General features: G+C 51.9%; 1 protein-coding gene across 2 annotated transcripts in view; it reads left to right on the forward strand.

The window, feature by feature from the left end:
* Window positions 1-9,090, forward strand: part of Trpc7 (transient receptor potential cation channel subfamily C member 7) — a 118,744-nt gene extending 109,654 nt beyond the window's left edge. For both annotated transcript variants that reach the window (XM_075970930.1, XM_075970931.1), the window contains 4 exons: window positions 270-491; window positions 1,326-1,406; window positions 6,124-6,199; window positions 8,269-9,090. In XM_075970930.1, the coding sequence (XP_075827045.1) occupies window positions 270-491; window positions 1,326-1,406; window positions 6,124-6,199; window positions 8,269-8,438 (549 nt within the window). In that variant the 3' untranslated portion in view covers window positions 8,439-9,090. The remainder of the gene's footprint in view (window positions 1-269; window positions 492-1,325; window positions 1,407-6,123; window positions 6,200-8,268) is intronic.
* Window positions 9,091-12,644: the final 3,554 nt, after the last annotated feature.

Raw genomic sequence — 12,644 nt, forward strand, 5'->3', positions numbered from 1 at the left:
ATGGGGGTACACACCCACAGCACACCTGGCCTGCACCATCACAGATGGGGGTACACACCCACAGCACACCTGGCCTGCACCATCACAGATGGGGGCACATGGTCTTAGAGATGCTCCTATCCAGTGCCATCACAGATGGGGGTACACACCCACAGCACACCAGTGCTGTTCAGCGAGCCGCTCACATGCTGTAGACTTGACCCTGTTCTCACCCCGCTCAGACGTTAAGCTGTGGCCCCTAGTGTGTGACTGATTCCCTTGTTCCACAGGAAGATGCAGACGTGGAGTGGAAATTCGCTCGAGCGAAGCTCTGGCTTTCTTACTTCGATGAAGGAAGGACTCTACCCGCTCCCTTTAACCTAGTGCCGAGCCCTAAATCCTTCTATTATCTCATAATAAGAATCAAGATGTGCCTCATAAAGCTCTGCAAATCTAAGGCCAAAAGCTGTGAAAACGACCTGGAAATGGGCATGCTGAACTCCAAATTCAGGGTAGGTAGCATCTGGTCGTGGGGAGGGGGGAGTGTGGGTGGGGCCCGTGTGTTTGACTCCTTCCTTCCAACAGCCACCCCTGGCACAAAGCCAGCCAGCCAGCGTAGATGCTACAAGGAGCCACCGCCTTGCTGAATCTACCAGGCACCTCAGCAAAGTACCGCCCAGGATAAAGTCCCCAAGTCTCTTAGAGATGCTTTCAGTTCAGCAAGCTGCCTGCTGCCTGGAGAGACAGGACCCCAGCAGAAGGGAACCCCTGCAGCAGGGGTCCCCAGCCCTCCTAACACTGCGACCCTTTAACACAGGTCCTCATGCTGTGGTGACCCCCAGCCATAAATCATTTCATTGCTACTTCATAACTGTAATTCTCCTACTGTTGTGAAGTGTAATGTAAATGTCTGATATGCAGACGTTCTTAGGTGGCCCCTGTGAAAGGATTATTTGACCCCACCCCCGGGGTCCTGACCCACAGGTTGAGAACCACTGCTCCAGAGCATTGGAAGTATATGGCTTTCTATAGAAAGCAGCCAGAGGCTGATCTGAGGACAGAGTTCCCTGCGCTCTTCCCATCTCTGTGCTCTCAGTGTTTATTGGAGCAAAGCCTCTGAGAAGGTCTAGAAGAAAGACACAAAGCCCAGGGCTTCCTAGACCAAATGGGCCAGCAACAGTCATTGACTCTGACAACCCTACAGAAACTCAGTTCCCAGGAGCGACAGTCTAGGAAGTCAAACCATATCCAACCCTTTCCCAGAAGGTTCCCTACAGACCACCTCTGTGTCCAGATACTACTCCAAGCCCTGCCAGTATGTATGCATCTTTCTTTCTTTGATTTAGAAGGCCCGCTACCAGGCTGGCATGAGGAATTCCGAAAACCTGACATCAAACAACACTTTCAGCAAACCCACCAGATACCAGGTAACTACCCCTCCTTACCTACGTGTTGGCAGAAGTAGACTGAATCCGCTGTGGGAACACAGATCACAGCTTCCTCCAGAGTGCCTGCTATGTACCAGTACTGTGCCGTCTGCTGGGGATGCCGACAGGGCTCTACCCCGGTGGCACCTGCAGGCTTAGGGGGAGACACAATAATAAACACATAGGTAGCATACTGCATCAAACTGATAGAAATCCCAAGAAATAAACAATAAGGTTAAAACTAGAGAAAACCAGGAAGGTCTGGCAGGGTGGGAGTGTGGGGGTAGGGCATCTTCATGGAGAGAAGAGTTGGCCAAGACCTCAGCCAGGTAAAGGAGACAGCCATGGGGCCTTCCTGGTAAAGGTGGAGAATCACAAAGGTCTCAAGCTGCCGGGGAGAACATCCTGAGAGAACCTTTCTCTCAGGATGGCAATAGTATCCGGTGTTCTCTAAGGTCCAGGAGGGGAGGGTAATGTGGCAGGGGACAGACATGATTACACTGTACTCAGCACCAGTGACCAGGCAGACACCAGCAGGAGGAGGCGTGGTGCCTGTCGTTCGGATCTAAGGGATGGCTATTTCTGTTGGGCTGTGTGAGTGGGCAGTGGGGCAGAGCTAATACAGTACACAGCACTGGACCTGATGCGGGGTGGGGACAAGGGGAGGAGTAGCACCTCCATGACTCCCAGTGTGCCCTCAGTGGCCAGGTAGATCTCAGGATCACCACTGAACCTGTCAGCCTGCAGAGATGCTTGCTACAGAACTTTGGAGGAGCCCTCTAATGCGTGCAGTCCCCATATGCCTTCTGGAAACCAGGTCTGCCTCTGCTCCAATGATGAATGGCGACTACCACTTAGCTGTTGGAACACGTGGGACATTCTCTCCCTGCCTCCCACTCCTCGCAATGAATGGGTTCACCCTTGTCCATAATTTCTTCTGGCTGTAATATGATGTTTTCCTGGGTATCACTTTGGGCTGAGGTGAGAAGGGGACATGTCCCTGGTACCACCTTCCCACGGGGCATGGCTACAGACCTGGCGTATTCCGGACACAGGTCTCTGGTTGAATCTCCTCGCCCGGGTTTCAGCAGCCAGCTACACACTGGAAAGGATTTAATTGTTCAATTAAGAAATAGCTCATCCTTGAAAACACTTAAGTCTTAACAGATGACATGAGCTCAAAATTGGCCATGGGCAAATCTTGAAATTAATCGTGCACAGAATCGAGACTGCCCCGTTTGGTCGACTTTGAGCTGTTTCACAGGCTAAATCCTCTGCCAGGGGAGGGCTCCCATTTCTCAGCTTCTCGGAGGAGAGCACAGATTTTTGTGTGTCACAGAACAGATAGCAACTCCTAATAGAAATCCCTGATCTTGGACAGAACCAGCTACTGAGATAAAGGAAGAATGATTGCCTGCAACCGACTGTCCTGCACCCAGATGAATGGCAATCAACCTCACAGCTGTCCCTGTCTGCCTATCCACACCACAATCTCAGTCCTCCCGCCTAGAGCTCCCAGAAACCCCTGCTGTGATGTTTGCAGCCTCAGGCTAGGGATGACCTTGGGAAGCTTTGCTCACCGTTATTTTGTCGTCTTGGAGAAAAGCTCCAGGCTACTTACTCAAGTAGTCCTCACGGAAAAGCAGGAAGGCACTGGGTTTGGGGGCTGAGGGACTTAGAACACCCTGCTTTTTGTACCTGGTCACTCTGGACCAGCTGGGCTCTGTGTCTAGGTATCTTTCTGAGCTAGTCATCTAAATTAGTCTTGAGATGACCCCAGAGGTCATGGGGAAGCAGTCTGGACACTAGTGGTGTCCTTTCCCCCCAGATGCCAGCAAATTTTACAGATTACAGAACTAATTCTCCTTGGCTGAGGCCTCACAACTGGTGGTGACCCAGCTGATTCTCTGGGCCCTTTTCTCTCAGCACAACACATCCCCCAGACTCTAGCCTGTCATTCTGGTGCTTCCCTAGAGTCCCCTCAGTCCCTGCCTTGTGGGGGGGAGGGGGGACTTGGTGGTTTCTAGTATGGTATCTGTCAAAACTCCCAAGCCCAAGGTGAGGATGTGGACCGGGAGGGGCCTGGATCAGTGTCTTTTTGCCAGCTGCAACTTACAAAGCAAAGGTGGATTTGAGGGTGACCTGAGGCTATTTTCCTGCTTTGGGGCCCACTGGGGACCTTCCAGGCTACGTACTTCTGATGCACAACTGTTTGATGGGCATAGAACCTGCAGCCTTCATCCCTCCCTTCCCTTCCCCAGAGCAACCAGCTCACTGCAAGCGTGTTCTGTCGGCCTTGTAAACTGTAGTCATCTGCAGAAATCCTGTGAAATCACAGACAGGGCACACTTTCCTCTGTCACAGGGTCCCTGGGCCTAGCTCCCTCTGTCTCTTCCTCGGGAGTCCCCTGGTGGGCAGAATTCTCTGTTTTAATCTTCTTAACCCTTTTGCTTTGTGAGGTGGGGAAAGGCGGTTCCTGCAGACTGGAGCAGATACCTGGAGTCTGGCTTACTAGCTCCCTCAGCACGGGCTGCTTGGTTAGTTAGGTCTTTTCCAGCCTGGCTCCCATGACCAAGAGCCCAAACAATGGACTAGAATCAGGACATGGATGAGAGGGCACCCCTCTGAGAGCTGAGTTTCTGGAGAGATTGAGTGAGCTCACTTTTTGTTAATAAGACTGACACACTATGGTCTGTAAGGTGTCGCGCACATGTCTGAGTTGCTTCTGCTTCCTCTTCCTCTTCCTCCTCCAAGAAGATGCATGTGAACTGGATCAATTCAAAACATAGCTTGGCAGGCATGTGCTAGAGTGTTGTAAGTATAGCCCTTGAGATAATTTTAGAGGACTCAATTTAATCGTGTGGCCTAATCCAGAGCTCAGTGGATACTAACTACTAACTAGGCAGGACTGTGGTGGCTGCTGCACCCACAAAGAGTCATTCACACTCACCCATTTCTTTCAGGCTCTGCCTTGTCCTCTTGCATCAAGAACAGCTAGACTCTTTCACTCAGGAGACCGGCAGTGGGGAAATCATTGGCTTGCTTCGCCGAGACAGGCTCTCACTGTCCAGGCCTGGAGCTGGCAACTAACTTTAATTTGCTCACCCTTCCTCTCAGATCGGCCTAAAAATGTGCAGCAGACGAATGTTCTTAATTCCTTAGAATAAAAGGTGCAGAGATTAACTGCCATTCTCTTCTGGGAGAACCAGTTAAGGGCAGCTTTTATTTTTGTGTTTGTTTGGTTTGTTTTCCTTCTGAAGGTACCAAGGAGTGGGTACACACTCCTGTGATATAGATAACCTGCTTCCTGGACTAGAAGAATGGCCCAGAGAAAAGGCTGGGCCTCACTTCAGACACTGCTGTGTTAATACCACCATCTGAGGACAAACAGGGCATCTTGCTAATGAGCTGTTCCCGGCACCCAAACCATGGAGACATAGGAAGGGGGGCCCACAGGCTCCAGCAAAGGAGGACTCACTGGCCTAAGCTCACCCGGGCCATGGGTGAAAGAAACTTAGCTCAGGACATGTAAAATCTTTGGACTGCAGTCTGGAGACATCTCCTTGGCTAGGCAGTCCCAGCTGAGGGCATGAGGAGAACCATCATGTGATGGGAAATTCGTTGAAGCCTCTAGCACTGCGCATGCCATTCAATCCCATTTCTCTATGGTGAGGGAGAATTTAGGACTGAACCCAGGTCCACTGCAGGTGTCTGAACTCTCAAAGATGCTGCCGTGTCCTCCTGATTCTGGGTATGAGCAGGTGAATGGGCCACTGGCCAGGGCAGCATGGTTCTGGGTGTGGCTCGGTAAATGGGCCACTGGCCAGGGCAGCATGGTTCTGGGTGTGGCTCGGTAAATGGGCCGCTGGCCAGGGTAGCATGGTTCTGGGGTGGCTCGGTAAATGGGCCACTGGCCAGGGTAGCATGGTTCTGGGGTGGCTCGGTAAATGATGGGCCACTGGCCAGGGCAGCAGCGGCAGCAGGGAACCCTGGCCCCTCTTCCATGCTGCTCATCTCTCAAGAGTCAGAAATCTCAGCTCTCCGAATATTTTTAAACTCTGATTTCACAGGAACCCTGGAACAGCTAGCTGGCAAAACCCAAAGTTCAGCTCCTCGGGGCTTCCTGACACTTGGCACTATTCTTGGTGTCCCTTAGTGTGGTTCAAGCTTTGTTCAGTAAGCAATACTTACCTGCTGTCGGGAAGCTGGGGCCAAAGTCCCTGCTGCACCGTTCCTGGGGGTACAGGGTCAGACCTGGGGGTGTCTGGGGAAGTGGTCTCTCCATCACGGCCCAGAGGCCCAGCTGAGAGTGAGGTTGACGGATGCTGGCAGCAACTCTTCAAGACGCCGTCGACTTCCTCTGCTTGGTCCTGGCCGCTCTGTGATCCGCACACTGCCACCTCTTAAGGGCTGCAATTACCTGAGCTGACCTGCTAAGATTTCCCAGCATTCCCTGTCTGGCCAGGCCTAAAGTGGGCTGAGGCCTCACACAGAGCCATGTATTCAAGGTTCCCTCTTTCCTTGGCTTGGCTTCTCCTGTTCTCACCTCCTGGGGAGTATGGAAGATAAGCAGAGCTTTGCCAGGCCCTCCGACTGGGCAGAGCACCCTGGGAGAGAGGCACCAGCCTGCTAGTGCTCTGTGCTGCCTCCTGGGGTGCGAGAGAGGAGCCCTTGCTGGCTGCCCCGCCCCTGAGCCCGCCTGTGCTTCTCATTTCAGAAAATCATGAAACGGCTCATAAAGAGATATGTGCTGAAGGCCCAGGTGGACAGAGAAAACGATGAGGTCAATGAAGGTACGTGGGGGCCCCTGAGGCAATTTCATTCAGATTCCGAATGTCAAGGGTCAAGCATGGTTCTCTCAGGGCTGAAACTGTGGTGTTGTTGGGGTTCTGTGTCATTTCTGGGGGACTCTTTGCTCTCCAGTATGAGCAGATGCTCACCATGAGGCGGGGAGACCAAGGTCTTCATTTCCCTTCCCAGCAGCTGCTCCACCCTGGGGTCTCTACACTTGACCCACCTCTCAGAGTCTCCACCCTGTCTTACCACCAACTGCCACCTCCGCCCTGACCCGCCTCCATCTTACCTCCTCCTCTTCTAAGAATGCCATGATTAGATTGGTTCCTGCACCATCCAGGGGACTCTCCTAAAGTCAGCTGGTTAGCACATGATTCCACATGTCACCTTAGTTCCTGTTTACTATGTGACATGACTCACCCTCAGTCCAACCACCAGTGGTGACAATGTAGACATCATGGAGGTGTGGGATGTTAGTCTGCCACTCACAGTGATGGCTTCCTCAGTTGGCATCCAGCACCTTGAATTCAGGAGAGCCTAGGAGCCCACCATTCATGTCCTCCTATGCGGGCATGTATACAAAACCCCATTTCCAGAATCTGCCACTAGCTCAGCCCCAAATACCCATCCTGCCTCTGACTCTAACAAGAGCTGTGTTTCTCTGAGGACATCCCTCTTCAGTACCCACTGATTAAGGTGCACAGATCACAGCCGGATGCATCCCTGCATCTGTGGCAGAGCCTGCGGTCTCCATGTTAGATGACAATGTCAGGTGGCTCCCGTGCACACCGGAGCTCCCATCTAGGTCGCTCTCACCTCACCGTCTCAGTTATTTTTCAGTCTGCTTTCATCAAGGATTCTTAAGTGAGAGGCGGGTACCTTACACCGGGTCATTACTCCTGCAACACCCAGGATAAATACTTGCTACCCAGAAAGACCCTTGTCCATGACTGGAGATACTCTGCCTCCCCTCCCTGGGACCACAAGTGCTACCAAAAGAACCCAGCTACTGAGTGACACTTTGCCTCATCTTGGGGGTACCCAGCATGCAGTCTGAAAAGCAGCAATGCCCGATCTAGCTGCTAAGCAAGCAGACCTGAGGCTGGGCGGCAGCACACTTACTTCCCTCTCCTTGTGGGCCCCAATTATGAGATCACCAGGTGCCATGTCTCCTAGCCTTATGGATGTATGACTGTAACAGACATGAAGGTAACTGATACACAATTTGTACGTGGGTGCCATTGTAGCTTAAATGGTACCATGAGCCTGGGGTTTCACGAAGCCCCCTAATAAGAATAGTGTGTATAAGATCTCTGCATTTTATACATTTAAGCACACCATGTAAGCAATAGGAACAATATTCCCACAAGCAGTGGACTCCTGCAGAATTAAATCTGGTATCTAGAATATGAGGAAAGAGCCTTCTACTCCCCTTTGTGTTTAATAAAGAGATTCCCACAGGCCAGACCCCATGGGCTTCTAACCATGTGGGTTACTATGGAAACAGAAAAAGAAAGTGACTGCTTGGTGGTCCCCTATTGGGGGAGGCAGCTGCAGGCATCAGGGAGGCTCGAACTGGCGAGATCAGGCTGCTTCTAAGAACAAGCTGAAGCTCTCCCTGCAGCTGGCCAGCCCCAGGCTGTGCTGTGTAGAGCCCAGCTCTCAGGTGCCCGTGTCCACAGAGTCAAGCAGAGCGTCCCGAAGGTGAATGTTCCAGCTAACGAGCATCTTGCTCACTCTTGACATCTGCCTGTAACGGCTCTGAGACCAACACTGGAGCCAGCAGTGTGTGAAACAGTTGCCAGAAATCTTGCAGCCCTGAACTCCACCTCTCCAAGCTGTGAAGGAGGAGGCTTTCCAGGAATTGGGGGGGGGGGGGGGGGGCTGTAAGTGCATAGTGGAAAGTCAGCTGGGTGGCACTTTTGTTCTCCGAGATCTGTGGGCACAAGGACCTTCAGGATCCCAACACCCTCCCCCCCACAACCCCAGGGGGCTGGACCTGCACCCAGAGCACAGTACTGCCTTCCCTCTGCATGCTCATCCCAGGAACCCTCTTCTGTCCTTGCAGGTGAACTCAAGGAAATCAAGCAAGACATCTCCAGCCTTCGCTATGAGCTTCTCGAAGAGAAGTCACAAGCTACCGGCGAGCTAGCAGACCTGATCCAACAGCTCAGTGAGAAATTTGGGAAGAACTTAAACAAAGACCACCTGCGAGTGAACAAGGGCAAGGACATTTAGTGCCTGCTGGGCACCTGTGACTTCTACCAGCATTCCAAAGCCGGGCTGACCTCCCAGTCACAGCCCTGTTGGGGAGGAGTTCCACTCCACTCCCCTGGGATACAAGGGATCCACTGGCTCTGTCCTGGGTACGTGGCTGACATCTTAGCCCAGGACCTGCCTGGACCCAGGCTTGTGAAACTAGGCTGTTGGGAGAGAAGAGCTTCCCCCGGGAGGGAGGAAGTGCCATCAGACAGACAGGAGACCTCCCACCCAGCCTTGGTGGTCAAGGCAGGGAAAGGCCATCTTGGATGCACATATGTGCCCTCCCACCCCACTCAGGACTCCAGCTGTGTCCTGGGAAGTCAACCCTCCTCATCCTGTGAGTCCCTTCTCATTCCTCCTCGCCACATATACACACAACCAGAACCGGGAGGTGGCCTCTGACCTACTCTTAAGTGCCAGATGAGAACCCAGATAGCCTAATAGCTAAATAGTTCTATTTGTTTATTTAAAAAAAAAGTTTAAAAACACTAAATCAAAAATTGTACTGTAGAGAAAAGTTGTCATTGTTTAGAAACGACAAAATCCAAATAATGTATTTTTACCTTTATTAAGATTATCTTGTATTTACTATTTTTACCTAAAATGAGAAGAAATAAAATTACCTCATAAGAGCCTGGGGATCTCTGTGGATGTCTGCTGGGCCATCTGTGACAGGTGGACCTGGCTTTGGGGACCCTCGGGGTCAGGGCGTCTTAAAGGAGAGGCCAACGCCCCCGCAAGAAGTGGCTCACTTCTATCCTCACGGCCAAGCCCCACCTCCCATTTCCAGATCTGACTACAGCTTCTCCAAGGTCAGGAAGGAAGTGGTGAGGGAAGTGGCAAGTGTGTTCCCAGCCCTCACCTAGAGCGTTCTTGCCCTGTTGGGTGTAGAAGGAGGGCAAGGGGGCCAAGGAAAGGGGCCTCACATCCAAGGGTCCCAAGTGAGAGTAGAGAGCAGCCACCAGGTGGCGCCCAGCCCCAAACAATGTGCCAATGCCCTGGGATTGAAGGAGACTCCACTGGTTCCAAAGAAACAGACTTCAGAATTGCTTCAGTGTACCCAAGTATACTGCTGTGTACCACGCATCGGTACTACTGCGTACCACGCATCGGTACTACTGTGTACCACGCATCAGAACTACTGTGTACCACACATCAGAACTACTGTGTACCACGCATCAGAACTACTGTGTACCAAGCATCAGTAGCTCCATATACAAGTTTCCTAAATCTTCACAGCAACCCTAGAAGGAAGGTCAGGATTCCAACTTTAGATGCCTAGAAGATACTCTGGAAGGAAAGGAGAGAAAAGATGGTTATACATGCACACACATGCGTCCGCACACATTTGTGGGTATGCACGTATGTAGAGATGGGAACCTGTGTGATGGATGACTTTTCAACTTTGCTGTCTTGTCAAAGCTCTGCATTCAGTAGGAACCACACTCTCCATTTGGGTTTTGCTAGGGTATTGATACAAGATAGGGTAACATCTCTAGATGCTAGGTGGCAGCTGTTCCTGGGCATATGTGACCATATGCACTGACAGGCAACCCTCTACAGGGGACCTAGTATTTTTGGATATAGGTACCCTGTGAGATACTCCAGTAGGTGCCTTTGGCCAGCTGAGCACAAGTTTATACTGCTGTCTGGTAGAGTAGGCATGGTGAATTTGTATATACTCTCCTTAAGTCCAGGGGTGAGCGTGCCTCGATATATGCAGAAAGATCAGACTTGAGTTTCAGGTACCCAGTTGCAGAATCTGTTAGCTTCACTCTGAGGTGAGGAAACAGCAGGCAGGATGCAGTGACGGACAGAAGAGAAGTTGGTTCCAGCACCTAGGGAAACAAGGATGGTACATCCCCACTCGTTGCTAACTCAGGCCATTTTGCCAACTCTGCCCCATTTGGAAGGGCGGGGGAGTCAACATCTGTTGATGCTGAGGTAGGCAGCTAGGGAAGATGGTGCAATCAATATTCCATATCTGGGTCTTCCCAGCCCCACCCATACCTCTACCCAGGGCTTGAGCAAGATGCAAACCCATGGGCATTTTGCAAATATAAATCCCTGTCCTTAACCTGGTATCAGTAGGGGGATTGTAGGTGTATTTCAAAGAACTTCTGTGGGTGCTGCAGGCACATTGTATACTAACATACATACATGCAGGCAAAATACCCATACACATAAAAATAAATTAAAAAAATAAAATGATCAAGTCTATGGGTGCCTTTTAGGCTGTGAGCTGGTCTCCAGAGAGAGAATGCCTTTCCCTTTGTCACCCTTCTGGCTCCCAAGCCTGCACAGGATGAATGCATGCATGCAGCAAGTCTTTACTTGGCCTCTGACTAGGACCCAGGAGTCCCGTTGCAGCCTGGCCTCTGGATAGAGGCATACACACTTGGTAGGAAGAACAAATAATTTAACCAGAGAAGACAAATTACCAATGTTTCCAGAAGATTTCCCTTCAGATCTCCCGCTTATCTTCCTCAGAATGCTGATAAACACTTCTAAGCCACAGCAGGGCCCATTTCCCTGTCTGCCTTCAGACGGAGACGCTTGGCAGGCGTTGCCAAACTGTGTGACACCCTGTTCCTAAAAAAACTAAGCTTCAGATCGGCTCCTCAAGAGAGATAAAGGAAAGCAGGCCCCGCCATAGAATTAGCACTGGAACTGAGACTGTCCCATTCATTGAGCTTTCAGGGCTGCCAGATGGGCAAGAAAGGAGGAGGGGCTTGGCTTCAAGTGGAGAGCCCGGGACTGAATGAGGCCTAGCAGAGCTCACCAGCCTGGAGCTTAGTGGTAAACTCCACATCTGCCCCGAGTTTGTGCCCCCCATGCCTGTGACCCTCACTAAATCAGCTAGGGCCAGTGGGGAATGCAGCTCAGGCAAAGCAGGGCAGTGAAGAGAGAGAAGGAATCCTAGCACAAGGGCAGAGGGACGGGAGCTGCCCATCCCATCTCCTGCAGCTCTGCCCACCTCATGTCATGCTGTCTCACATAACTTTAATGTGTACATTTGGTATCTGTCTCTTATGCCCAAAAGGAAGATCTGGGAGGGACCCAGGACTAGTCTCCAGTACACAATGGACTGGAACCAAAGAGTGGCACCTAGGGAAGCCCTGCCAGGGACCTCCCAGGTTCCAGATTTCCCAGGCTCCTGCAGACAGCACCCTCAGACTCTGAAAAGCTGCATGCATTTGCAGAAAATGCAAGCCCTCCAAAGCTGCATTTTTGTCCAGCTGTGACTGTGCTATGTGGCCCCACTCCCGCTCGCCTGGAGGATGGCCATTGCCTTCCCTGGCAGAGCCCACTCCCCGCCCGGGGGAGGCTCCTGATCAGGCCTCTGGGTAAGCAGAGATTAAGCGTGGAGATCGTCTGTCATTTGTCACTCTCAATGACTTCTAATAGGACTCAACAGGTCCTGCTGACATTTCCCAGACAAACCCCCAATTAGCTGTGGGGCTGCTGCCGCTGACAAGCGTGCTCTCACACGCTTGAGGAGGCAGCACTCCTCCCCTCCAAGTGAGGGCCTGATAGGTCTGACTCCAGGGAAGTTCCTCACACGGAGGTGGCAGGCCTGGGAAGGCTGTGACATCCTGAAAACAAGGAGCTTCATGGACTGTCACTGCAGGGAAACGGGGATGGCACGCGGAGGCCGCGCCAAGGGGTTCTGACCTACCTGTGCGGCCAGGCGCACCTTCCTTTCTTGTCTGTCTCTTCCCTTCACCTCTCGCAGGGAGAAAGTTCTAGAGAGAAGGAGGCACAGGAAAGGGAAAGAGGTAAGCCAACTTTCTCTGTCCTGGCTCTCAATGAAACCGCTTCCAGCTGGCTCCCGGGCTCAGCAAGATCCTGAGGCTAACCCACCCTCACTGACCCCGGGAAAGAGTCACAGAGGCGTGATGACACCATGGGAACACCACCCACCCACTCACTAGTCTCCTCTGGTTCCCCCAGCAAGCAGCTTTTGATTTGTTTCAGAAAAGGAATGGCCTCAAAATGTGGAGGAACTGAAGGAACAGGGCTGGTGATTCCAAAGGCTTGAGTCTAGAGAAAAAGAGCTTCAGACAAGGGCAAGCCTTTGAGGGAGATGGCGATGGACTGTCTCTGGGCTCTCCCACACCCCAAAGTGCCTTCCATCAGCGTGGGAGAGACATGGAAGCCACAGAGAGGCCAAAGTAGCAG

Source organism: Microtus pennsylvanicus, chromosome 4, assembly GCF_037038515.1.
Source record: "Microtus pennsylvanicus isolate mMicPen1 chromosome 4, mMicPen1.hap1, whole genome shotgun sequence".
NCBI lineage: Eukaryota > Metazoa > Chordata > Mammalia > Rodentia > Cricetidae > Microtus > Microtus pennsylvanicus.